At 39.3% G+C, this 23,254-nt stretch overlaps 3 protein-coding genes across 4 annotated transcripts; 2 read left to right on the forward strand and 1 right to left on the reverse strand.

Moving 5' to 3' along the window:
* The first annotated feature begins 9,692 nt into the window (after positions 1 to 9,692).
* LOC144998071 (putative LRR receptor-like serine/threonine-protein kinase At5g10290) lies at positions 9,693 to 16,280 on the forward strand. The gene is made up of 12 exons (XM_078957899.1): positions 9,693 to 9,928; positions 10,582 to 10,731; positions 10,841 to 10,973; positions 11,062 to 11,133; positions 11,218 to 11,361; positions 11,474 to 11,545; positions 11,667 to 11,732; positions 11,817 to 11,881; positions 11,978 to 12,121; positions 12,361 to 12,702; positions 14,048 to 14,442; positions 15,759 to 16,280. Exons 2-12 carry the CDS (start codon positions 10,668 to 10,670, stop codon positions 16,071 to 16,073), a joined length of 1,812 nt encoding a protein of 603 aa, XP_078814025.1. The 5' UTR covers positions 9,693 to 9,928; positions 10,582 to 10,667; the 3' UTR covers positions 16,074 to 16,280.
* Positions 16,281 to 17,608: 1,328 nt separating this feature from the next.
* Positions 17,609 to 18,349, forward strand: APC11 (anaphase-promoting complex/cyclosome 11). The gene is made up of 3 exons (XM_078993684.1): positions 17,609 to 17,613; positions 17,655 to 17,773; positions 18,024 to 18,349. Exons 1-3 carry the CDS (start codon positions 17,609 to 17,611, stop codon positions 18,137 to 18,139), a joined length of 240 nt encoding a protein of 79 aa, XP_078849810.1. The 3' UTR covers positions 18,140 to 18,349.
* A 282-nt stretch (positions 18,350 to 18,631) lies between these two features.
* LOC144998619 (Photosystem II reaction center PsbP family protein) lies at positions 18,632 to 19,900 on the reverse strand. 2 transcript variants are annotated; one of them, XM_078958355.1, is made up of 3 exons: positions 19,480 to 19,900; positions 19,228 to 19,383; positions 18,632 to 19,124 (listed from the first exon to the last, which is right to left on the reverse strand). In XM_078958355.1, the coding sequence occupies exons 1-3, from the start codon at positions 19,807 to 19,809 to the stop codon at positions 18,840 to 18,842; spliced, it is 771 nt and encodes a 256-aa protein (XP_078814481.1). In that variant the 5' UTR covers positions 19,810 to 19,900; the 3' UTR covers positions 18,632 to 18,839. The 2 variants fall into 2 exon arrangements, with proteins under 2 accessions (XP_078814481.1, XP_078814484.1); XM_078958358.1 differs by having other exon boundaries at positions 19,228 to 19,370; positions 19,480 to 19,603.
* Between the last annotated feature and the right edge of the window lie 3,354 nt (positions 19,901 to 23,254).

Below are 23,254 nucleotides of genomic sequence, written 5' to 3' on the forward strand. Positions count from 1 at the left end.
TGTATTTTCAGTATGGTGTTTACGAGGCGTAATGGGGATGGATCGGGATCAGGAGAGGGTGGATTAGTGCCACCCGAGGTCATTGGTCAGATGAGTACGTATGATTTGGATGCCAAGATTCGTGAGCTCTTGCATGATGAGGTTACTGCTATGTTTCGGGCTCAGTTACCGGAGATGTTTGGGTCGATCAAGACCGCTATGGTTGAGTACTTTGATGAGCGCTATGCAGCTCTTGTAAAGACGGCTACCGCGACAGCTACAGCGGCTGTAGCAGCGGCAGGGGGAGGATCCGGTAGGGCTTTCAATATCGGGACTTCGATAATACGAAGCCCCCTACTTTCGATGGAGTCTAGAATCCGATCATTTCTATGAGATGGTTGTCAGATGTGGAGGGGTGTTTCTTCACGTGTTCCTGCCCTGATCAAAGGGTGAGGTGTGCTGTGAACCTTTCGAGGCTTGAGGCGAAGGATTGGTGGAGGTTGTCTACAGGATCGTATTTTAATGCGCAACAGGATGCGGTTACTTGGGATCAGTTCTGGGAAATGTTCAGTACTCGTTATGTTCCGCAGGTTTAGAGAGAGATGTTGGCTCAGGAGTTCTTGGAGCTAAAGCAGGCTTCAGATTCGATGACGGAGATCACCAGGATGTTCACGGAGAGGGTGATGTTTTGCCCTGAGTTTGCTTCGGAGCAGGCTCAGATGTCCCGGTATCTGAGTATGCTCAAGAAGGATATCTGGCAGTTTGTGTCCACGCAGAGATGTGATACCTTGTTAGAGTTGCAGGAGGCCACCAGATGGTGTGAGTTGGAGATTAAGTTACAGTTACGAGAGCAGAGGCAGGCCCCAGTGCAGTCGCAGCCATCGCCGAAACGGTCCAAAACCGTTGACTCTAGGATTGGAGGTCAGAGCAACCACACTTGTGAGAAGTGTGGAAAGGGTTATGCCGGAATTTGTAAGTCTGGTGGTGGATGTCATAAGTGCAGGAGAGAGGGGAATTATGCGATGGATTTTCGTCAGTCGACCCCGGTTCAAGAGATGAGGATTTGTTATCATTGCCATCAGGTTGGGCACTTAAAGGTCTACTCGCCGAGTCAGCCCGCTGACTCGCCGAGTCCCCCAACACTGAAAAGGACCCATCTCAACTCACTGAGTCATCCCTTGACTCACCGATTCTTAGCTTAACCAGGAAAGGCTAAGACCTCAAGACCAGACTCGTAGAGTCCAAGAACAGACTCGCCGAGTCCAAGGCTATCTTCAACCAACTCGTCGAGTTGTTCTTCAAACTCGTCGAGTTCCTGCCCGCCTTCAAGCAACTCACCGAGTACACCCTTGTGACTCGCCGAGTACCACTAGTTCTTACCCCATACAGAATCCTTCCAGGCCATGCAATCGATCCAAAACGTAGATCTACCCTTCTACAATCCTTCCATCACGTAAAGTGGCAAACTTTACGTGAATCCAAAGAGATCTAGGCATTTTTGCACTCTAGGGCTAGGCTTTGGGACAAGATGGCTTCACCAAACATTCAATAACAGGGACTTTAATGCACTCTAGACCTTCTCCATTCCAAATCTGAGGTAGCAACCTCAGATCTAACCTTTAAACTCTAAATACCACAAGCTAAACTTCCCGCACATCCCAAAAATGATGAATCTAAATGAATAGCAACCCAAGAACGAGATAATACCTCAAAAGGAAGCCCTCAACAGCAAAGAAATCTGAATCTAAGCGAAGCCCCTTGCTCCAAGCCTCCTAACTCTCCAAGATCTTCCTCCAAATCTCTTCTCCAAGGCTCAAATGCACTCAAATCCTTCACAATCACGCTTCTAGGGTTTTCTGGACTTCAAGGGAAGGTAAGGAGGCTGGGGAGAGGGTATAATGTCCTTTATATAGGGCTCATCCCCCGAAATTAGGGTTTTCTTCGCACAGTGCCTACTCGCCGAGTCCAGCTTTGGACTCGCCGAGTTGGCCACTTAACACGCGACCTGAGTCGCGACCCTACTCGCCGAGTCCACCCATGGACTCGCCGAGTTGCCCTTCAAATTTACACTTTGAACCCCGAACTTGCACTCCTGGACTCGGGATGTTACAATTCTCCCCCACTTAAATTAGGTTTCGTCCTCGAAGCCTATGGCAACACAACTTCGGAACTACTCTCGCAATGCACCTCCTGGCATTAACCAGACCAGATTCCTCAAACACAACCATCGAAACCCGAAATCCAACTTTCTCTCTTCTTGCGGTGTTCTGACCCCCACTTCAAGCTGGCTACCAGCCTCATCCTCTGATAGCCACACCTAACCACCGAGTATCACTCCCTGATACTTCGCTCGCTCCAAGTCACAACACTCACTTGACTCATACGAGCTAGAGATAATCCCTAAACCACCAGAATCCTGATCTGAATTCAACTTTACCTAGTCCATGCTGACAGGATGATACATCCCTTGATCTCATAGAAACTCTCATGAGTTCCCCTCCGCAATCTCATACCCATGCTGAAATGGCTCTAGCATCCTCGAGTTGGAAAACCCGATGCACTAACGATACCTCCAAACATCCCCCATGATGAATTACCACTACATACACAATTTCTTAACCGAAATAGAGCTGGGAATCCAAGACTCCATCTTTGCATCCCTTACGAGCCTCTTGACTTTACAACCTCGGAATTTCCTTCTGTGACCTCGGCAGACATCCAAACCGGATGTGATTCCATATCACCGCCGCACACACTGCACAATAACCATAATGGAAACACTTCAGTCATAAATTCGCACTACTAATTTCACTTCCGTGAACTTACACTCCCTCTCGGAGCTACATTCCTTTCCTTTTTCCTTACCAAGGAGATCCACTTGGCTGCCTTGACACTACCACAAGTGCCACGGTGCTCACCCAATACTACACCATTTCCTTTGGCATAACTGTTATCCCCTGCACCACACATACTTTGAATCCACTCGCGAAGACTCTCAAGTCCATGCACTACCTCCACTAAACGTGATCAATATCCGGGGCCAGACCTTCTAACGCTAGCATATTGCGACATACTCAAACCATTTCCTCGCACTGATCTAACGACACATGTAGAGTCTTCAGCATGACTGGACCGCCTTACCAGGCCTTCAGCTAAATTGGACCACTCTCATAACCTTCAGTAGACCTGGACCGCCCTCTAGGGCCTTCAGTCTGGCTGGACCGTTCCCCGAGCCTTCGGCCTGGCTGGTACGCCTACCGGCCTTCAGTCTATCCGGACCGCTCGACTAGCAATCAACATTCTAAGTTACTCCTTCGGGAAACTCCTCCCATGCATACTGTTCTATCCTTCTAGGGGTTCCAAACTCTACCTCCATCCCATATACTTAGTCCCGGCCCGATCCTAGGCCTTCCACAATCAATCGCTCTTGGTCTGTATCCCGCCTCGCACGCCTGCCACTTACTCATACCAGCCCACGTTTTTGGCTGACCGAAACACTGTTGAGTCCTACGCAGCTAACCAGACTCTCATAACCCTCAAAATCAAAGAATACAATACCGAAATTTCTAACACTAAGCCCATAGCCATGCCATAACCCTCAAAATCAAAGAATACAATACCGAAAACCATGCAACGAGACTAGCAGATAAACAATACTCCACAATAATCATAAAATAATAAGACATCAAGAAGAAACATACCCGCAGCTGCATCTGGCACTGCCCTGACCTCCTCCGCTGTAAGCTGAAAAGCACGACCCTGAGCCCTTGGGGGCTCCGCTCCACCCTGACCTCCACCCGTGATCCTCAACGTGGCCGGTGCTGGAGCCTGCACTGGTCCTGCAGTAAGTTGTGGACAGTTGACCATCAAGTGCCCAATCTGATGATAATGATAACAGATCCTCAAATCCCGACTCGGGACTGCCTGCCGACAATCCCTCGCATAGTTCCCCTCCTTTCCGCACTTGCGGCATGCACCATCGGACTGAAAAACTCCGGTGTGACCCTTCCCACACTTCCCACAAGTGTGGCTGCTCTGATCTCCCCATCTAGAATCGACGGTCTTAGACCGTTTCGGTGCCGGCTGCGACTGCACTGGAACCTGCCTCTGCTCTCGTAACTGCAACTCAAGCTCCAACTCACGCCGCCTGGCGGCCTCCTGTAACTCTAACAAGGTCTCGCACCTCTGTGTAGACACGAACTACTTGATATACCTCTTGATCATACTTAGATATCGGGACATCTGAGCCTGCTCCGAAGCAAAATCGGGACAAAACATCGCCCTCTCAGTGAACATCCTGGTGATCTCCGTCACCAACTTCGAATCCTGCTTCAGCTCAAGGAACTCCTGAGCCAATCTCTCCCTCTCAACCCGCGGAACATAACGAGTGCTAAACATCTCTAGAAACTGATCCCATGAAACCGCACCCCTCTGCGCATCCGAATATGACCCTGTGGTCAATCTCCACCAATCCTTCGCCCCAAGCCTCAACAGGTTCAGAGCACACCTCACCCTTTGATCAGCAGGGCATGAACACGTGAAGAAACACCCTTCCACGTCTGAAAACCATCTCATCGCAACAATCGGGTCCTGAACTCCATCAAAGGTAGGGGGCTTCGTATTATCGAAGTCCCGATACTGGAAACCTCTACCAGCTCCTCCCCCTGCCGCTGCTACAGCCGTTGTAGCCGTTGCGGCAGCCGTCTCTACGAGAGCGGCATAACGCTCATTAAAATACTCCACCATGGCGGTCTTGATCGACCCAAACAGTTCTGGCAGCTCGGCCCGGAACAACGCAACAACCTCATCATATAGGATCTCACGTATCGTAGCATCCAACTCGCCTGTGCTCATCTGACCAACAACCTCGGGCGGTACAGACCCGCCCTGACCTCCCTCTCCTGCTCCCGATCCCGACTCGGATCTGCTCCCAGCATGCCTCGTGACCACCATACTGAAAAACACCACAAAATCTCAGATACTTCCCACTAACCCGGGAACCAACTCCCAACTCAACCCTAGAGGTCATGGTTTCCCTGATAAGCGTATGGGTCCTGTGCTTTCAGTAGTACGGGCCCATACTACCTTCCACACCTACCCATATTTTTATGAAGTACTACCACAACACCCTAGTGACAAATATACATAGCAAGCGCTCAATCCTCACTCCTAGAGGAACACTGAAAATCTCATACGGAAGGAAACCCTAGGCAAGCAGGCATCATAAAACAGGAAACATTATCATGAAATCCTGAAGATCCCTAGCCTAGTACTAGCATGTTGTTCTATCAAAGCTCGAAAACAATTATCATGCATGGTATTTTGGGGTTACTTACGGGCTCCGGCTCTCATACCTCCGCGTCCTCCTTTTACTTAATTTGAAAACCATTTTAAATTCTTTTTTAAAAACTCTCCCTGATTTGAGATTGGATTCACACGAATGTTCCTCCAGTTCACTCAAACCAAGGCTCTGATACCAACTTGTAACGACCAAAAATTTCAACCAATTTAAACTTTTCAAAAACAACTCATTTTAATAATGTTATTACAAGAAGGTTTTCAATACATTTATTATCAGAGTATTCCAGAACAATATCATAAAACATAAACGCGAGGAGCGGTACGATCACGCCTTTGCCTTGCCACGGTCTCCTGAAGAACCTGAAAAACATTAAACCACAACTGTAAGCCTGAAAGCTTAGTGATATACCCCCAAAATTACCAACCACATATACCACACACAGAACATGCTATATCATATCAAATCACAGAACAGCCATACATATTGGGTCTACTGTGTGACTGGTCCGCCGTGTTAGGCCTTCAGTCCACCTGGTCCACCCTCCGAGTCTAGTCATGTCCCTCGAGTCTGCAGTATGGTTGGTCCGCCCGCACCGGGCCTTCAACCCACCTGGTCCACTCTCTGAGTCTACAGTATGACTGGTTCGCCCGCATCGGGCCTTCAGTCGGCCTGGTCCACCCTCCGAGCCTTAGTACGTCTGGTCCGCCCTCATCGGGCCTACAGCCTATCCGGACGGCTCGCTGGGCCTTCAGAATAACAGGTCTGCCCTGGGTATGTTGGCCTACAGCACAAAGCAGGTCCCGCCTCAACCCAACCCCAGTCTAACAACCATGTGCACATAAACATACAATCATATAACAATTTACATTCAATCAAACCGATCTAGCAGATCACGTAACACAGCATACTCCAAGCAGGATACCGACCTCACCGGTCACTAGCATAACATCACCCTATATACCAGGATACCGACCTTAACCAGGTCTCTAACGAATACCATCCTAACTACCAGGATGCGAACACAGTAAAACAACAACATAACAACAATACCCGGATTACAATCCGATAAAGGGCCGACCTTGGTGCCTTAGACCCTGTTGATATAGTAAGGATAACTCGCCTCGCAACTACTGACTGGAAAGATAAGACCGAAATGCTCCGACCACTGACACGATCTCCACCATTGGCTAACACCAACACTCAACTCAAAACAAAGGCCAACAATTACCAAAATGCCCTTAGAAGTCAACTGGTCAACTCTTGGTCAAAGTCAAAGTCAAAGTCAACCTTCTGGCTGACTCTACTCGCCGAGTCCCCCAACACTGAAAAGGACCCATCTCAACTCACTGAGTCATCCCTTGACTCACCAATTCTTAGCTTAACCAGGAAAGGCTAAGACCTCAAGACCAGACTCGCCGAGTCTAAGGCTATCTTCAACCAACTCGCCGAGTTGTTCTTCAAACTCGTCGAGTTCCTGCCCGCCTTCAAGCAACTCGCCGAGTACACCCTTGTGACTCGCCGAGTACTACTAGTTCTTAACCCATACAGAAGCCTTCCAGGCCATGCAATCGATCCAAAACGTAGATCTACCCTTCTACAATCCTTCCATCATGTAAAGTGGCAAACTTTACGTGAATCCAAAGAGATCTAAGCATTTTACACTCTAGGACTAGGGTTTGGGACAAGATGGCTTCACCAAACATTCAATAACAGGGACTTTAATGAACTCTAGACCTTCTCCATTCCAGATCTGAGGAAGCAACCTCAGATCTAACCTTTAAAATCTAAATACCACAAGCTAAACTTCCCACACATCCCAAAAATGATGAATCTAAATGAATAGCAGCCCAAGAACGAAATAATACCTCAAAAGGAAGCCCCCAACAGCAAAGAAATCCGAATCTAAGCAAAGCCCCTTGCTCCAAGCCTCCTAACTCTCCAAGATCTTCCTCCAGATCTCTTCTCCAAGGCTCAAATGCACTCAAATCCTTCACAATCACGCTTTTAGGGTTTTCTGGACTTCAAGGGAAGGTAAGGAGGCTGGGGAGAGGGTATAATGTCCTTTATATAGGGCTCATCCCCCGAAATTAGGGTTTTCTTCGCACAACGCCTACTCGTCGAGTCCAGCTTTGGACTCGCCGAGTTGGCCACTTAACACGCCACCTGAGTCGCGACCCTACTCGCCGAGTTGCCCTTCAAATTTACACTTTGAACCCCGAACTTGCATTCCTGGACTCGGGATGTTACAGACTCGTCGAGTCCCTCCCTAGACTCGCCGAGTCCCTCAGTTTTTTGGGTCATCTTAATAGATTAAGCCCCTGCACTTCAGATCCAAACCCCAACCTTCGTCTACATGTTGGAAATGACATCCTGAGGGTAAAGTTTCCAACTTTACCCACTCCTAATCCATCTTAATGAGTTTAGCTAAAACCCTAGCTCCTTAAGACATAAATCTATGTCCAAAAACCCTCATTACTCCAATCCAAAGCATATTAATATAGATCTAGGCCTTATACACTAGAAGAACACATAAAGTCTCTGCCTTTAGATCCATGGATTGCCTTTTGAGGCTTAAAAGACCATAACTACTCCTTGAAGCTTGCATAGGGGTTTCTAATGGCATAAAGCTTGCACCTTTATGCCTTAACCACTCTTAGGGATTCCAGATCTGAAAGGATCTTTTCTTGGGATGTCCTTGTCCCATAGATCAAGCTCAATGGACCAAAACTCTCATAAAATGAACATAAGGAGATCTAAGAAACTATAAGCCAAGATGAAGACTTGATTACCAGAATTGATGGAAATGAGATGGTGTTGCTGGATCTACAAACTTCCACTTGAATCTTCAAACTCCTTCTTCTGCTTCTAGCCTCCAAGAACACATAAAACACTTTAGGATGGCTCTCATACTCTCACAAGGCTCTAGGGTTTCGTGGGTTGAGCTCTGGACAATTGAGGCTAGGAATGGAACCAAGAGAAGGCGAATAAAATGCTTAAATAAGGTGCCAAATCCCGAATTTAGGGTTTCCCAAACCCTGACCAGCTCACCAAGTTGGTCCCCCAACTCGTCAAGTAGGTAACATAACCCGCGACACAACTTATGCTCCTACTCGTCGAGTCATCCAACCTACTCGACAAGTTGCTTTATGATTTTGAGGTTTCCTTTCCTTTCTAGGTCTTCTGAATTCAGGGTGTTACACAGTAGGCCCAAGTAACTGAAAGGGAGAGTAACAAACTCACACTTCAAGATGCTAGCAAACCTATCAATCTCCAAAGAGTTAACATTAATGCCATAAACTTTGCTTTTATACAAGTTTACCTTCAAATACGAGGCAAGAAAAAAGCATCAAAATAACCTATTAAGATTAACAAAGTTGGTTTCTGACTAATCTCCAATGAAAGTAACATCATCGGCATACATAAGATGCAAGATATAAATGTTATTTAATGGAAAGACAACCAATGTAAGTAGTGAAGTTCACGTACTCTTTCCATAAAAACATGAAGTCATTCCATAACAATAATAAAAAGAAATGGCGCTAGAGGATCCCGTTGCCTAACTACTCTAGTGACGTCAAACTCTTTTGTAGGCGAGCCGTTGACCAAAACCGAGGCCCTACTCGAAGAAAGACAGCCCCATAATCCACTTTCTCCATTTCCAACCAAAATCCATTTGATCCAAAATCGAGTCTAAGAACTCCCAACTCAAGGAGTCAAAAGCCTTGTCAAAGTCCACTTTGAAAATCAAGGTTTTTTTCTTACACTTTTTGGTCCATGTAATGATTTCATTAAGTAAAAGGGGACCATCCAAAATATTTCTACCTTCCACATAAACGGTTTGTTCAGGACAAATAATTTTATCCAAAACTCTTTTAAGCCGATTAGCAAGAATCTTTGAGAGCACCTTGTATAAACACCCAACAAGGTTAATCGACCTATAATCCTTCAAAGAAAGTGGATCATTAGACTTCGGAATTAAAAAGATAAAAAAGGAGTTGCATCCTTTTGCCAAGATACGGATGACTCAAAGTTTTCACAAACATAATCACATCACCTTTTATCAAGTTCCAATAATTCTTTAAAAACATAAATTTAAAACCATCGGGTCCCGGCGCCTTATCATTTCCACAACACCAAATCCCGTCTTTAATTTCAATTTCGGAGAAACAACTCGTAAGAAAATCCTTACATCCATCCGAAATCTTCTTAAATTTATCAATTATAAGTCATGACAGACTATAAAACTATAAAACGACTCTTTAAACTTCTTTGAAAAAAAATCCCACACCTCATTTTTGTAAAAGAAAAAAAAAATTATTTAACTAATTTTTGGGGGAAAAAAAGTTGTTTATATTTGCCGAGTTTGTCTTCTAAACGAGTTAACAAAAAATTAAGTCTTATCTTTAAAACTCTCAAAAAATTGCAAAAAATTCTGGTTTGGAGGGCCACGCCCACCGCCTACCATATGTGGGTTTTGGGGGAGAAGGTGCATGTGACGATTTCTTTGTTTTAAATTCCCCAAAGTGATTTGACAGACTATCCACACGGAGACGACGAACAACACCTTCAACCTTCTCGATTGACCTCTGTTTTCTCCTCAGGATTCACACCCCCATACTAAAAGTCCTGTTTGTGATCCTTCCTAAGGTAAACCCCGATCTAGTTTTACTTATTCCTCTATCCGTGTAAACACCCACTTATTCGCAGCCTTTTTTTTGTGTCTTTTTCTATGTTTATGTGGATATATAACTGTGTTGATTTGCTTTCGGACACTGAGAAGAAGCTCGATAAGTCTGTAACTCATCCGTGTCTGAACGTTTCAGACACCAAAATCATAGTTGCTGATTTCCCGTATTTATTTGAATTTAATATTCCGTAACAAGAAATCTGAGCCCTTTCTAGATTTTCATTTTGAGTTTCTTAAATCTAGTTCGATTTTTTGACCTTAATATTTGATTACGAAGCATTTCGTTTCATTTATTCGAAATGGGTACTTAAAAGTTACATAAATTCTTGAAATTTGAGGATGCGTTTTTCCGGATCATTGAAGCTTCTCATCAATTCGATTCTTCGTTTCTAATTTTAGTACTCTGTTGAATCTTACATTATGCTTGAAGACCCTATAGCGCTCATTAATATCTGATTTTCTGATCATTTAAAAGGTCAAATTAATGGAAAATCGTTCCAACAAACCTGAATAATGATATAAATGTGACTTTAACTCTGTCACTAGTTCTCGAATACATGAATATTAATGAATTATAAACCTTCTCTCATTAATTTTTTTCTTCCATTTACAGAAATGATTTATATTCATGCAATCAAAGTGTATGTAATGCCAATAGTTGAATCAAATCATTAGCACTGATTTTGGTTTTCTTCAAAGATGGAGCTTATATTAATACTTCTTCTACTTGTAAATTTCCATTTAGTAGCACCTGATGCTCAAGGTATATTCTGATTCTCCTTGTATTTGTATTTTACTTTCATATAACCCTTTTTGTATCTATTGTTAGAAACGAAAATATAAAACTTTTGAGATAATTTTATTATTTATAGGAGATGCACTTTTTGAATTGAGAACTTCACTCAAGGCTTCACCAGATCAACTCACTGATTGGAATCAGAATCAAGTTAACCCTTGCACTTGGTCTAAAGTTAGTTGTGATTCAAATAATAATGTTTTTTCTGTGTAAGTAACTATAACATTCATTTATTTATTTATTTTTGATTAAATTTAGGTTTTCTTGTGTGATATTAATTGTTAATTTTATTTGCAGATCGATGTCTTTCATGGGCTTTACAGGAACCTTGTCACCAAGAATACAAGTTTTGTCAAGGCTAACGATACTGTATGTATAGGAGAATCCATAATAAGATTATAAAATTGCAATTTTTCTCTCATTAGGGTTTGACTTTTTTTCGTTGACTTTCAGTTCTTTACAAGGGAATCAAATAACAGGGGGGATACCTGAAGAATATGGAAACCTGAGTAGCCTCACAATGTTGGATCTTGAAAGCAATAAATTAAATGGTCAAATACCATCTTCACTTGGAAATCTAAAAAATCTTCAATTTTTGTAAGCAACACTTTATTTAATTTAATACATATAAAGATAAAGAATCTTTAACATTCCATTGATACTAATTGATTAATAATTTTTCTCATTTATTATATTTTTTAATGTGTAGGATCTTGAGCCAAAACAACCTTGAAGGATCTATCCCTGAATCACTTTCAAGTCTTCCAAATTTGACTAGCATGTAATTTAATTAATTAATACTCTAAAAAGAGAAACATACTTAACATTTTAACAAATCTAGTAGTTAATATTTCTAATTTTGTTAAGTGTTGTTGTAATTTGTAACTACTTTTTGAAAGCAGATTACTTGGTTCCAACAATCTGAGTGGTGAAATACCTGATCGTTTATTTCAGCTTTCTAAATTCAAGTATGTATATTTTAACTTTTTAAAAAATAGAATTCTTAATTTTTTATTTGTTTATGATGTTTTTATCTTGACATGTTATTACAGTTTTACAGGGAACAGGTTGAATTGTGGTTTTAATAATACCCATCCTTGTGCTTCCACTTCTGGAGGTATTTTTTTATAGCAGTGAAAATTGCTTTCTATTTGGATGAAATTTGCTATTTTTTTTTACATTTAAGTAACCTTATTATATTATAATGTTGTAGATTCTTCAAAGAAATCAAAGGCAGGAATTGTGATTGGGGTTATTGGTGGAGTTCTTGCCCTTATTTTGGTTGGATGTTTGGTGTTATTTTTATGGAGGGGTAGACACAAAGGCTACAAACGTGAGGTCTTTGTTGATGTTGCAGGTGACTGAAAATGACCATTTTGCCCTTGTCTGTCTATTTTCATCTTCCCCAAAAAAACCCTAAAATCAAACCGATTTCTACAAAAACCCCAATAACCATACATAAACTTAAAAACAAAACATAATCAAACTCGACAAGTCCCAATATAACTTTACAATCAATCCCCCTTTGTATATTCATCCAAATTTCTTCCAACTCTCATCGGCCTTTTACTAATTTTTATTGTTTTGACTTTTTAGGGGAGGTTGACCGAAGGATTGCATTTGGTCAACTGAAGCGATTTGCATGGAGGGAACTCCAACTTGCGACTGACAATTTCAATGAAAGAAATGTGCTTGGACAAGGAGGTTTTGGGAAGGTTTATAAAGGAGTTCTTGGGGACAATACAAAAGTTGCGGTCAAACGGTTGACTGATTACGAGAGTCCAGGTGGCGATGCGGCGTTCCAACGTGAGGTTGAGATGATAAGTGTGGCGGTTCACCGGAATTTGTTGCGGCTCATTGGGTTTTGCACCACCCCAACCGAGCGGCTGTTGGTGTATCCCTATATGCAAAACCTAAGTGTTGCATATCGCCTAAGAGGTACTTGTTAATTTGTTATGCTTATGCTCTTGTAAGAAACTCTATGGAATGTAATGACTCATTCCATTCCATTCCTTTCCTTTCCTTTCCTTTCCTTTCCTTTCCTACAGACAGACTGACCAAACATGATCATGGAATGTAATGACTCATTCCATTCCATTCCTTTCCTTTCCTACAGACAGACTGACCAAGCATGATCATGGAACGTAATGACTCATTACATTCCATTCCTTTCATTTCCTTTCCTACAGACTGACTGACCAAACATGATCATGGAATGTAAACATGATCATGGAATGTAATGATTCATTCCATTCCATTCCTTTCCTACCGATTGACCAAACATGATCATGGAATGTAATGACTCATTCCATTATTTTGCTTATTTCATTCGTTCGTCATTCCATTCCATCTAACCAAACACACTATTAGATATTGTTTGGTTTGATGGAATTCGGGAAGGAATGGAATGGTTCATTCCATTGGAATCAAGAAAAGAAGTATTTTTTTCTTGTTTTCTATGAATGGAATGAAAAATTGCAATATAAAACTTTATTCCGTTTCATTTCTACAGACTGACCAAACATGATTATGGGATGTAATGACTCGTTCCATTACTTTGCTTATTCCATTGGTTTGATGGAATTCGGGAAGGAATGGTATGATTCATTCCATTGGAATCAAGAAAAGAAGTTTGTTTGTTTTTTGTATGAATGGAATCGACCATTCTTGAAGGAATGTGATTCCTTCCATTTTTTTTAGTTTTCATTCCTTGGAGAGAGTGTTCTTTTTCCAACCATGGAATGAAAAATTTCAATATAACTCTCTTTCGTATTTAATTTTTTTTTTTAATGAATTCATGGTTTTATTTAAAGTACAGTTTTATTTTCTAAAAGTAACTATAAATATATTTTTATCGTAAATCTTATTTGGGCATTAACGAGCTTTTATTATGTTCATTCTCTTATATACCTGTAAATGAAAAATTCATCAATTATAATTAAATAATGTAATACAGCATACAGTTACATTTTATTCACATGCAATATAAAAAATACATTTTTTTTTTCAAAAAAACCGAACAGACCATAGTTTCAAGTTTTTTGCTAATCACTTAATATTTTCCAAAAAAAAAAACAGTTTTTGACCTAAAAAACCCCGATTATCAAACCCAACAAAAACCAAACCACATAATTTTAATCTTTTTTAGTTTTCACTTCTACATCACTCGAGTAATTTTTTCCTCTTACAACATTACACTTTAAAAAACATTTATCAAACCACAATACCAAAAAAAATTAACATTTCTATAATCCCTAAAACAACAAATTTTCACATTTGACAGAAATCAAACCTGGTGAAGCTGTATTAGATTGGATGACAAGAAAAAGAATAGCATTAGGAACAGCTCGTGGACTCGAATATCTTCATGAACACTGTAACCCTAAAATAATCCATAGAGATGTAAAAGCTGCAAATGTATTACTAGATGAGGATTTTGAAGCAGTTGTAGGTGATTTTGGATTGGCTAAATTGGTTGATATTAGAAAAACAAATGTCACTACTCAAGTGCGTGGGACCATGGGACATATTGCCCCTGAGTATCTTTCCACAGGGAAATCTTCTGAAAGAACAGATATTTTTGGTTATGGGATTATGCTTCTTGAACTTGTCACTGGTCAACGCGCTATTGACTTTTCAAGACTTGAGGAGGAAGATGATGTCTTGTTGCTTGATCATGTAAGATTTGAGATTTATTGTTTTATAGTTATTTTATTGAGTAAGTTACACGAATGGTCCCTATGGTTTTGGGTAATTTGCGCGTTTGGTCCCTAACTTGTTTTTTTAACTCGGAAGGTCTCTGCTGTTTATTTTTGTTACGTGCTTGGTCCCTGTCTCAACCCCACTACCTTACAATTTTTTCTATTTAAATAATAGTCTTTTTAGGTAAGACAGCACGTAACAGAAACAAACTGGAGGGACCAAGCGTGGAACAAAATAAATGGTAGGGACCTTCCGAGTTAAAAAAATAAGTTAGGGACCAAACATGCAAATTACCCCAAACCATAGGGACTGTTCGTGTAATTTACTCTATTTTGTTATATGTGCATCTTGTTGGTGGGGCATTGTGATTTGGGTTAAGTGCAAGAAATAGCAATTTGCTTTCGTTTAGTTATTTATTTATAGCTTTCATTTTATTTTTCTTGAAAAGGTATTGTGTTTTGAAAAAATCAACCAAGTTATAGCAATTTAAGAGAAACACATTATACTTCAATTTATGGGAGTGAAATTGCTTTTTTTTTTTTTTGTTTGTGGATGATATTGGCTAGATTTTTTGAGGTAGAATGTTGTAATAGGAAGAAGTTAAAGTAGAATGGTATAATAAACAGGGTTAATCTCATAAAAGACCTTATATTTTGTGTTTTTTTTTTTCCGGATTAAACCTCAAATTTATTTTTTGCTTGAAAAGACAAGACCTTGTAACTTTTTTCATTTTTTCCGAAAAGGCCCTCTACTTTATATTTTTTTTTCCCAAAAAAAAACCCTCAACCTTCTAAATGCTTTTCAAATAAACCCTCAACTTTTGTAGTTTTTCTTGAAAAAACCCTCACGTTTTACAAATTTTTTTCGAAAAAAATGGCTAAAAGGGCCAGATCAGAAAAAATGAAAAAATATAAGGTCTTTTTCAGGCAAAAAATAAATTTGAGGTTTAATCCGGAAAAAAACACAAAATATAAGGTCTTTATCAATATGTTGCTTTTGCTGTTTTTTGCAATTAACCCTTTTAATGGGTTAAATTCAAAACATAGCAACACACGTCCATTGATTTGTTTATATTGTTGTTTTTGAAAAAAATCTACCGAATTATTGCAATTCCATCTCTATACAAAACTGTTTTTTTACTGTATTAATTGGCTAGAATTTTCAAACTACAATGTCAAAAAACTATAATTGATTTGATTTTGAAACTACCATGCCAAAATACAAAATAAAAAAAATAAATTAAAAGTACGACGTTGATCATCTTATAAACATAAAGTAATTGTTATTTTCAGGTGAAGAAACTAGAAAGGGAGAAGAGATTGGATGCGATTGTTGATAGGAATCTGAGCAAGAACTACAACATGGGGGAAGTGGAGATGATGATAAAGGTGGCATTACTATGCACCCAAGGGTCGCCAGAGGACCGCCCTGCCATGTCGGAGGTGGTGCGGATGCTGGAGGGGGAAGGGCTGGCGGAAAGGTGGGAGGAATGGCAGAATGTTGAAGTCACACGTAGGCAAGAGTATGATCGCTTACAAAGACGATTTGATTGGGGAGAAGACTCCATTTATAATCAAGATGCTATAGAGTTATCCGGTGGCCGATGATTTTTCATCACCACCTTAGTACGTACATACATGTTATTTTTGTATCTATATCTATATCAGTATCTGTATCTGTATCTGTATCTGTGTATTTGTATCCATATTGGAATTTGTTTTGTTGTTTGTGGACTTTGTGTGTACAACTTTTAGAGTTTTGGTTTGTGATTATGATGAGTAGACACTAGAACATACAATTCTAGGATTGGATTATGATGATCTTGTTATTGGTGTCTTGATGTTTACTTGTTATTTTGTATGAATATGAAAAAAAATCATGCTTCATTGCTTTAATAACAAGTTACTTTTCACTATTTGAAAAAGTTCTCAAATACATGTAGTTGTGGTGGTATTGGGGATGATTTTTTAAGATGCGTTTTTATAAAATTGGTAAAAGTTCCAATGTGACAACAGTAAAAGGTCTTTAGGTCATTAAACATGGTAGAATGGGAACAAATTTTTGTGCAATGATTTTCGCAAATCAAATGTCCAAAATGTTCTTAATCAATTAAACATATGTCCAAAATGTTCTTAATCAATTAAACATATACATATGTGATATTGCTCAATATCCATATAATTTAGTTTGATATGTTACCTTTATCATGCATCACATTGTGCACCTCATCACCTGTCCATTAAATTCCTGATTAAAGGCTGATAGTTTTAAAAACTGTTATTCTTTTGGACTATTCAAAGAAAATTAAAAACCACAGGGACTGTTTTTGCAGTTTTCTCAAAATTATTTTGTTATGCAGATTGCAGGTTGAGGGGGTGTGAACTGTGAAGTGGACGTCTAGAATTCAAAATTCAGAAAGCGCTCTTAACTTCGTATCCTTTCGATCTTGTTCGTTCGTACGCCATCAACTTCGCTGAATTCATCGCCATCTTTCTTTTGTTTAAGGTCAGATTCCTTCTGTCTCTAATTCTTTCTAGTTTCTTCATCTGGTTGATTCTTTCTATCCACTTTTCTTTTTATTGCTTCATCGAAGATTAGGGTTTATACGTTCTGTACTCTGGATGAACACTTTCACTGTTTATGGTTCTGACTAGTTTCTATAGAAATGGAAATCATTCCTCCTATGTTTGGAATCAGTTCATTTACTCCAGACAAATTGGCCGATTGAAGGACTAATTTCATTCCAAGATTTTACATCACTCTTCCCATCTTCATACTTTTACCCTTTTAACTTTGATTTCATTAGGGTGATTCGATTCCCCTGTTTGCTTTCAACCTTCTGCTTCAGATAGTGTCAGTTAAAATGAGAATATGCTTGTTTGATGAGACCTCGACATTACCATGCTAATGTAATGAATCCATATTCTATTTGCAGGAAAGGAGACATGAAGGTTAAGCTTTTGCGTATCCTTAAGATATCACTTTTACATTTCAATTTTATCAGATTAATTAAAAATTCATTGTTTCTGTTCTTTCTTAACCAATTTGCCTACAAAAATCCGGCGAACATATAAACAGAGTATGTCATCCACCATTCTTTTTTTTTTTTTCAAAAGAAAAAGAAACATTTGATTTATGAATTATGGAAGGAATTGAAATTGTATTTTTGTTTGTTGATTGGTGTGTAGATGGCATGCAGTAGCTTCATGGACATGGGATGCTCAAGATGAGACATGTGGGATATGTAGAATGGCTTTTGATGGCTGTTGTCCTGACTGTAAACTCCCTGGTGATGATTGCCCACTAAGTAAGTCTCTCTTGGTTTTATTTTAAAATATAGATTAGGGGTATTTTGGTCATTTAATAAAAAAAAGGAAGAATGGAATTGAATCTCTTCCACAATCCCTTCACACCAAAGAATGGTGAAATCCATCAGACATGGAATTTGAATGATTTTGACTGAATTGAATTACATTAATTTGGCAACTAAAGATGTGACGGAATGGAATCTCGAATTCCGATTCCGGTGTTATTTGTTTGTTTTTTTGTATGTGTAGTTTGGGGTGCTTGCAACCATGCTTTCCATCTTCACTGCATTCTGAAATGGATAAATTCACAGACTCCCCAGGCACACTGTCCCATGTGCCGGAGGGAATGGCAGTTTAAAGAATGAGTCTCCACCGGAATTGGAATTCCATTCCATTCCATTCTCATTTCTCAATGCAAATGACTATGTAATTCAATCCCTTTGTCATTGACAAAATCGATGGAATTCAGTTGTAATCTTCTTTCATTTCTATAAATGATTTGATACAGGAAAGCACAAATGATTGAAATGCATTTTGTAAACATATTATTGTTATTATGTAATTAATTTTTGGTAGTTTGCTTTGTGTTGATAAATTTATGCTATTAAATTGGTACAATTATTTTTTTTGCGTAAAAAGTTATGAACGGGAAACTAAAAAAATAATTTAAATATTTTTACAAGTAATTTTAAATAAGTTTTGTGAACAACAAATAATAAAACATGATTTTATCATTTGTCATTATCTACTTCCATATTTTATGACATACATACCAAACATAGATATACAATTACAAATAAAATTCCATTTTCTTTCCTTCAAATTCCATTTGTTTCCTTTCTAAAACATTCTATAAATAAAAAAAATACTCCTAATATTATTACACTTACTGTTTCCAACTTTCCAAACAAAGAAATGGAATTCCATTTTGTTTTCTAACAACCAAACATTTGAGACTTCAATTCCTCTATATTCAAATCAAAATATTCAAACAAATCAATGCCCACATCATATATATATTATTCTAAAACACTTGACACAACAAAAACTTGGACTCAGTCAAAGTCAAACTTGACTGTTGACCAAAGGTGATGAAATGACATGAAAGGAATGAAGAACTTGTTCCAAAATCATTCGTGTGTGGTCATCAAGGGGTTTTTCAGGGTTATCTGAGTAAGCAATATTTAAAAGGTAGAGCTTCTTGGAGGCCACAAATGCTGCTGAAAATACCCTTTTTACCCCTCCCCTTGTGCTATCTAGCTTGTATTCAAATTCATACACTTGTACATCATCACCCTTTTGTCCCCCTCTCTCTGATGATGATATTATTTCTACATCTTTTGTGCTTTCCTGTATCAAATCAAGTTCCAAATCTTTCAAATTGCAACCTACTTTACTCTTTTTTAAAAGCTTTCTACATTTATCCTATGTGTTATAATAACAATGTATATACCTTTCGTTTCTCAGCTTGAATAAGCTTATTAGCAACGAATTGAGGATCTCCAAAGTCACGAAGAGTGGTGAGACGAACTGGTGTTACAACAACCCCAATATTGTTTCCTCCTTTACTTGGATCTTCAAACAATGCAGTCGCACCTGCTTTTTCAACCTATCAATCAATCAATTTCACGGAATGAATCGAACCAAAAAGGAAAAAACAAACCCTAGAATGAGGAGAGTAGAGTAGTAGAAGAATCGAACAGACCTTTGTCCAAGGTGTGGGTCTGAGGAGTGTGAACCCCTCGTTCGTATCTGTGTAGCTTTCGAGCTCTAAGGACTCTTGCGTTTGAGCCCATGTGGATGTGGAAGATAAAAAGGGAGAAATTGGTGATGCGATTATGGTTAGAATTGAGATGTTCAACAGGTTTCTTCTGGTTGACTGAATCGGCAAGCGATTGTTGTGATTTGGTGATGTGGGTCGTTGAAGACTAGATAGAGGAGGAGAGTGGGGGGATGTTGAGTTTGATGCATTGACGATGGTTGGTTGTGTTGTAGGATTAATTTTGACCAGAGAAAAACAAGATGAAGATATCATCTTCTGGGAAAGATGAGTCTTGCCGTTGGGATTTAGGAGAAATTTCTCATGTCCGTTTTTTTTGATTGTGTCGATTTTTATATGTTTTCGTTTTAAATCTTTTTTTGTATGGTTACACTTTTCATTTATGTTGAAAACACAAAATAATTAGTTTGTACTTTGTATCTATATTGTAGTCCACGGCGACAAAAACAAATTAAAATCTACCCAACCGAAGCATGGTTTATGTTAACACGAGAATCCTCGCGTGTTGCGCTGAGTATTTAATTATTTAATTAAAATAACTTTTAACAAATTTTAATTTATTATTTATAAGATAAATTACATTAATAGTCCTTCGTGCATATATCCAAAAGCATGTTTGATCATCATTTTCAAAAACTAACTCGGATTGTTCTGTTTTGTTCTGGTATTGTGTGCTGTTTCTTAGTATTATAACTATTGCTAATAAACATTTTTAAATCGAGAGAATTTAATTTTAAAGACTTGGTTGATTAGATAGGAACATGAAATGAAAACACAACATCCTAAAATTCAAAGGAAACTCATCCTGATATTTCTCAATCGCCCGATGGATTTTCTAATTCCCACCGATTTGTTCAAATTCTCGCAACTTATGAGGTATGCAAATATTTTGAGTGTAATATCTCTTAATATCTGTTTCTTACCTATTTTTCGTTTGTAATTAGTTCAACTAGGAATGATTGAATGTTGATTCTAGAAAACATAAAAAACTAAATAACCTTGAAAATATCAAATTTAGATACGAAAAAGGAGCTTGATTCTGTAACATCCGGAATCTCAGGTATATTATTTAATATATATTTTTTTATTATGAGAAGGAACTCGGCGAGTTAATGCGTAGACTCGCCGAGTAGGGTCGTGATTGTTCATCCGGATTCACTTTGGACTCGGCGAGTCCACACTATTTAATGAAACCCTAAATCCTTCAGGGTTGGAGCCTATTTAAGGGTACTCTTAGCCTCCCATTGCGGCTACCAGTCCCTTGAGAGCTCCCTTAGTGATCTATTTCGTTTGGAAGGAAGAAGAAGCCTTTATTGATCTTTCTTTCCTTGGTTTGGAAAAAAGGAGGTGATCAAGAGCAAGAGGAGGCTGAAGGAGGTGTGGTTCAAGTGGTTTTAGAGTCCAGAGATTCCAACTTGAGGTATTCATTCGACTTTTCTTCAGTTTTGGTATTTAACCTAGGGATTAGGGTTTTCTAACCCTTTTAGAGGATGTTTATATGGAGCAGTTGGTCCCTTATCGAGTCTATGCTTTGGATCTGGACTCAAAGATGTTCGGAGACTTCAATCCAGTATGCTTTCTGGGTCCTTGAGGGGTGATTGAACGTAGGTTGCCATTTATGGGACTAAATCTCCATTTGATGCCATTATATATGTTTATAAGCATCAAGTTTCGAGCTGTACGTGATTATATTGATTGGAAAGGTCAGATCTATGGAATGGAGGAACAGATCTGACCTCAGGAGGTCAAAAGAATCTGTGCATGGCATCTACTCGCCGAGTTGTTCTTGGGACTCGGCGAGTTGAGTCAAGGTAGCCCCGCGATTCATGCCTGGGGACTCGTCGAGTAAAGGGAAGTATTCGACGTGTTGATTGGACTAAGGAGTTGAGTGGAGACAGGTGGACTTGCCGAGTTGCCCAAATGCACTCGCCGAGTCGGGTCAAATTTGACCGTTGACTTTGGTTGGCTTTTAGGGTTTGGTCAGCAGCGAGGCCTTTGAGTCAAAAGAGGGGTAAAATGGTCTTTTACCCTTCTGAGGATGTTAAGAAAGCTTAGAGTACGGTCATATTTATAGGAATATTTGCCTTATGTGTTTAGGCGGAGGCTGAATCGCATTTCCCACCGAGTTAGTGAGTTACCGAGATATTTGAGGTGAGTCTTCTCACTATACTGTACTCGGAGGAGTATTTATGTGTGACCGGAAGGTCGGATATTGTGACAACCCGAAATTTCCATTCGGTCAAACCCTAAAAGTCAACCACTTCGTGTCATAAGTCAATGTCATTATTTCTTATTTTTAAGAAAAATAAAGTTCGTTTGATTATTTTAATCTTATTTTTAAGCGAATGGGTGTAAGAAAGTGTTGTCTCGGGTATTGATTTTTGAAAACCGCGAACACTTCGCGTATTAGAAACACCTAACCAAACTTTTAAGTTTGGGTCGAAAAATCATCCAAAAATCCATAAACTGATGCTTATACATGAGTTTACTCCCCATTTATCAAAAGAGTAAACTCCAAAAATATTCTCTCAAGTATCATCCAAGATTTAATTCCAAATCTTCAATCTTGTAAGTGTTTTAACCCTTTCAAGTTAGTAAAACACTTAATCTAGTGTTTGTGCATCTATTCATCCATTCATTTCCGGTTTTTGTTTAGATTTTCCAAAACACCAAGAACACCAAGAACACACACTAAGTGTTCTTGGCCTTTTAGCTCAATTCAAGCTTCCTTATGTAAGTACTTCCATCCTTGAGTGATTTTAAGCTAGTATTACATTTGAATATCAAGAAATAATGTCAAGAACACAAGGTTGGAGGTGTTCACGGTCCAAGAATGTTCTTGGGCGGTAAACACCATAAAGTGCACCAAAGTGTACCTAAGTCCAAATCTAAGCCTTAGTTTGATGTTTAAGCCTTCCATGAATTGATTGAACCTTAGTTTGATGTATCTAAGCCGTGAAAAACACCCAAAATCCTACATTTTTAGGTTTTTACGGTTTGGGGAACTCCCAAAACCGTAAACACCCTAAAGGGTGTCCAAATGGGTTATTTTCCTTCCTTAGGCTTATAATCTAGCACATACAATTACCTAATTGTGTTAGGGACTTGAAAACATGGCTATACACTCCTCCATATGGGTTTACGGTTTTGAACCCAAAGGAAAATGCCATTAGGCTGTAAACTCCTCAAAGGAGGTGTTTTGTTGCCCTAGTCCCTTCCAAAGGCCAAACCACTTAGTAGAATTGCTCCAAGAGGCTTGCTAAACCACCAAACAACACCTAGTCATTAGGACTGGAGTTTACGACCGTAAACTCTAGAGTTTACTGCCGTAAACTCTTTGTGTCATGACCATGAAAACCGTAAACTCCAAGGGAGTTTACCCTTGGACCCCAAACACACTAGCCTTTCCCTACAACACTTAGATGCAACCCTTGAGACGTATAACACTTGTATAAAGTGTTTAGCATGTCCTAGACTGTCTTAACTTTGTTTATTAGTTGTTTAAAGACTAATCGTGTATATACATATATCCTTATATGTTATTAGGATCTTTGTGCGTGTCTAAGTCTTCACTTGACACCAAGCACTTATCCGACACTTCCTTCCGATCCACTTACTACAGGTGAGTTCATACCCCTTAATCAATGTTTTAACCATTTTTAAATGTTTTATGGGGGGGGGGGGGGATACAAGTAGAATC

The sequence above is a fragment of the Lactuca saligna genome, chromosome 5 (assembly GCF_052625555.1).
Source record: "Lactuca saligna cultivar CGN05327 chromosome 5, ASM5262555v1, whole genome shotgun sequence".
In the NCBI taxonomy this organism is placed as follows: domain Eukaryota; kingdom Viridiplantae; phylum Streptophyta; class Magnoliopsida; order Asterales; family Asteraceae; genus Lactuca; species Lactuca saligna.

Coding starts and splice junctions, on each gene's coding strand:
- LOC144998071 (XM_078957899.1), top strand. CDS start 10,668: ATGGAGCTTATATTAATACTTCTTCTACTTGTAAATTTCCATTTAGTA. Junction 11,134..11,217: donor TTGTCAAGGCTAACGATACT/GTATGTATAGGA, acceptor GTTGACTTTCAG/TTCTTTACAAGGGAATCAAA. Junction 12,122..12,360: donor GGTCTTTGTTGATGTTGCAG/GTGACTGAAAAT, acceptor TTGACTTTTTAG/GGGAGGTTGACCGAAGGATT.
- APC11 (XM_078993684.1), top strand. Junction 17,774..18,023: donor TGGTGATGATTGCCCACTAA/GTAAGTCTCTCT, acceptor TTGTATGTGTAG/TTTGGGGTGCTTGCAACCAT.
- LOC144998619 (XM_078958355.1), bottom strand. CDS start 19,809: ATGATATCTTCATCTTGTTTTTCTCTGGTCAAAATTAATCCTACAACA. Junction 19,384..19,479: donor GACCCACACCTTGGACAAAG/GTCTGTTCGATT, acceptor ATTGATTGATAG/GTTGAAAAAGCAGGTGCGAC. Junction 19,125..19,227: donor TTCAAGCTGAGAAACGAAAG/GTATATACATTG, acceptor GATTTGATACAG/GAAAGCACAAAAGATGTAGA.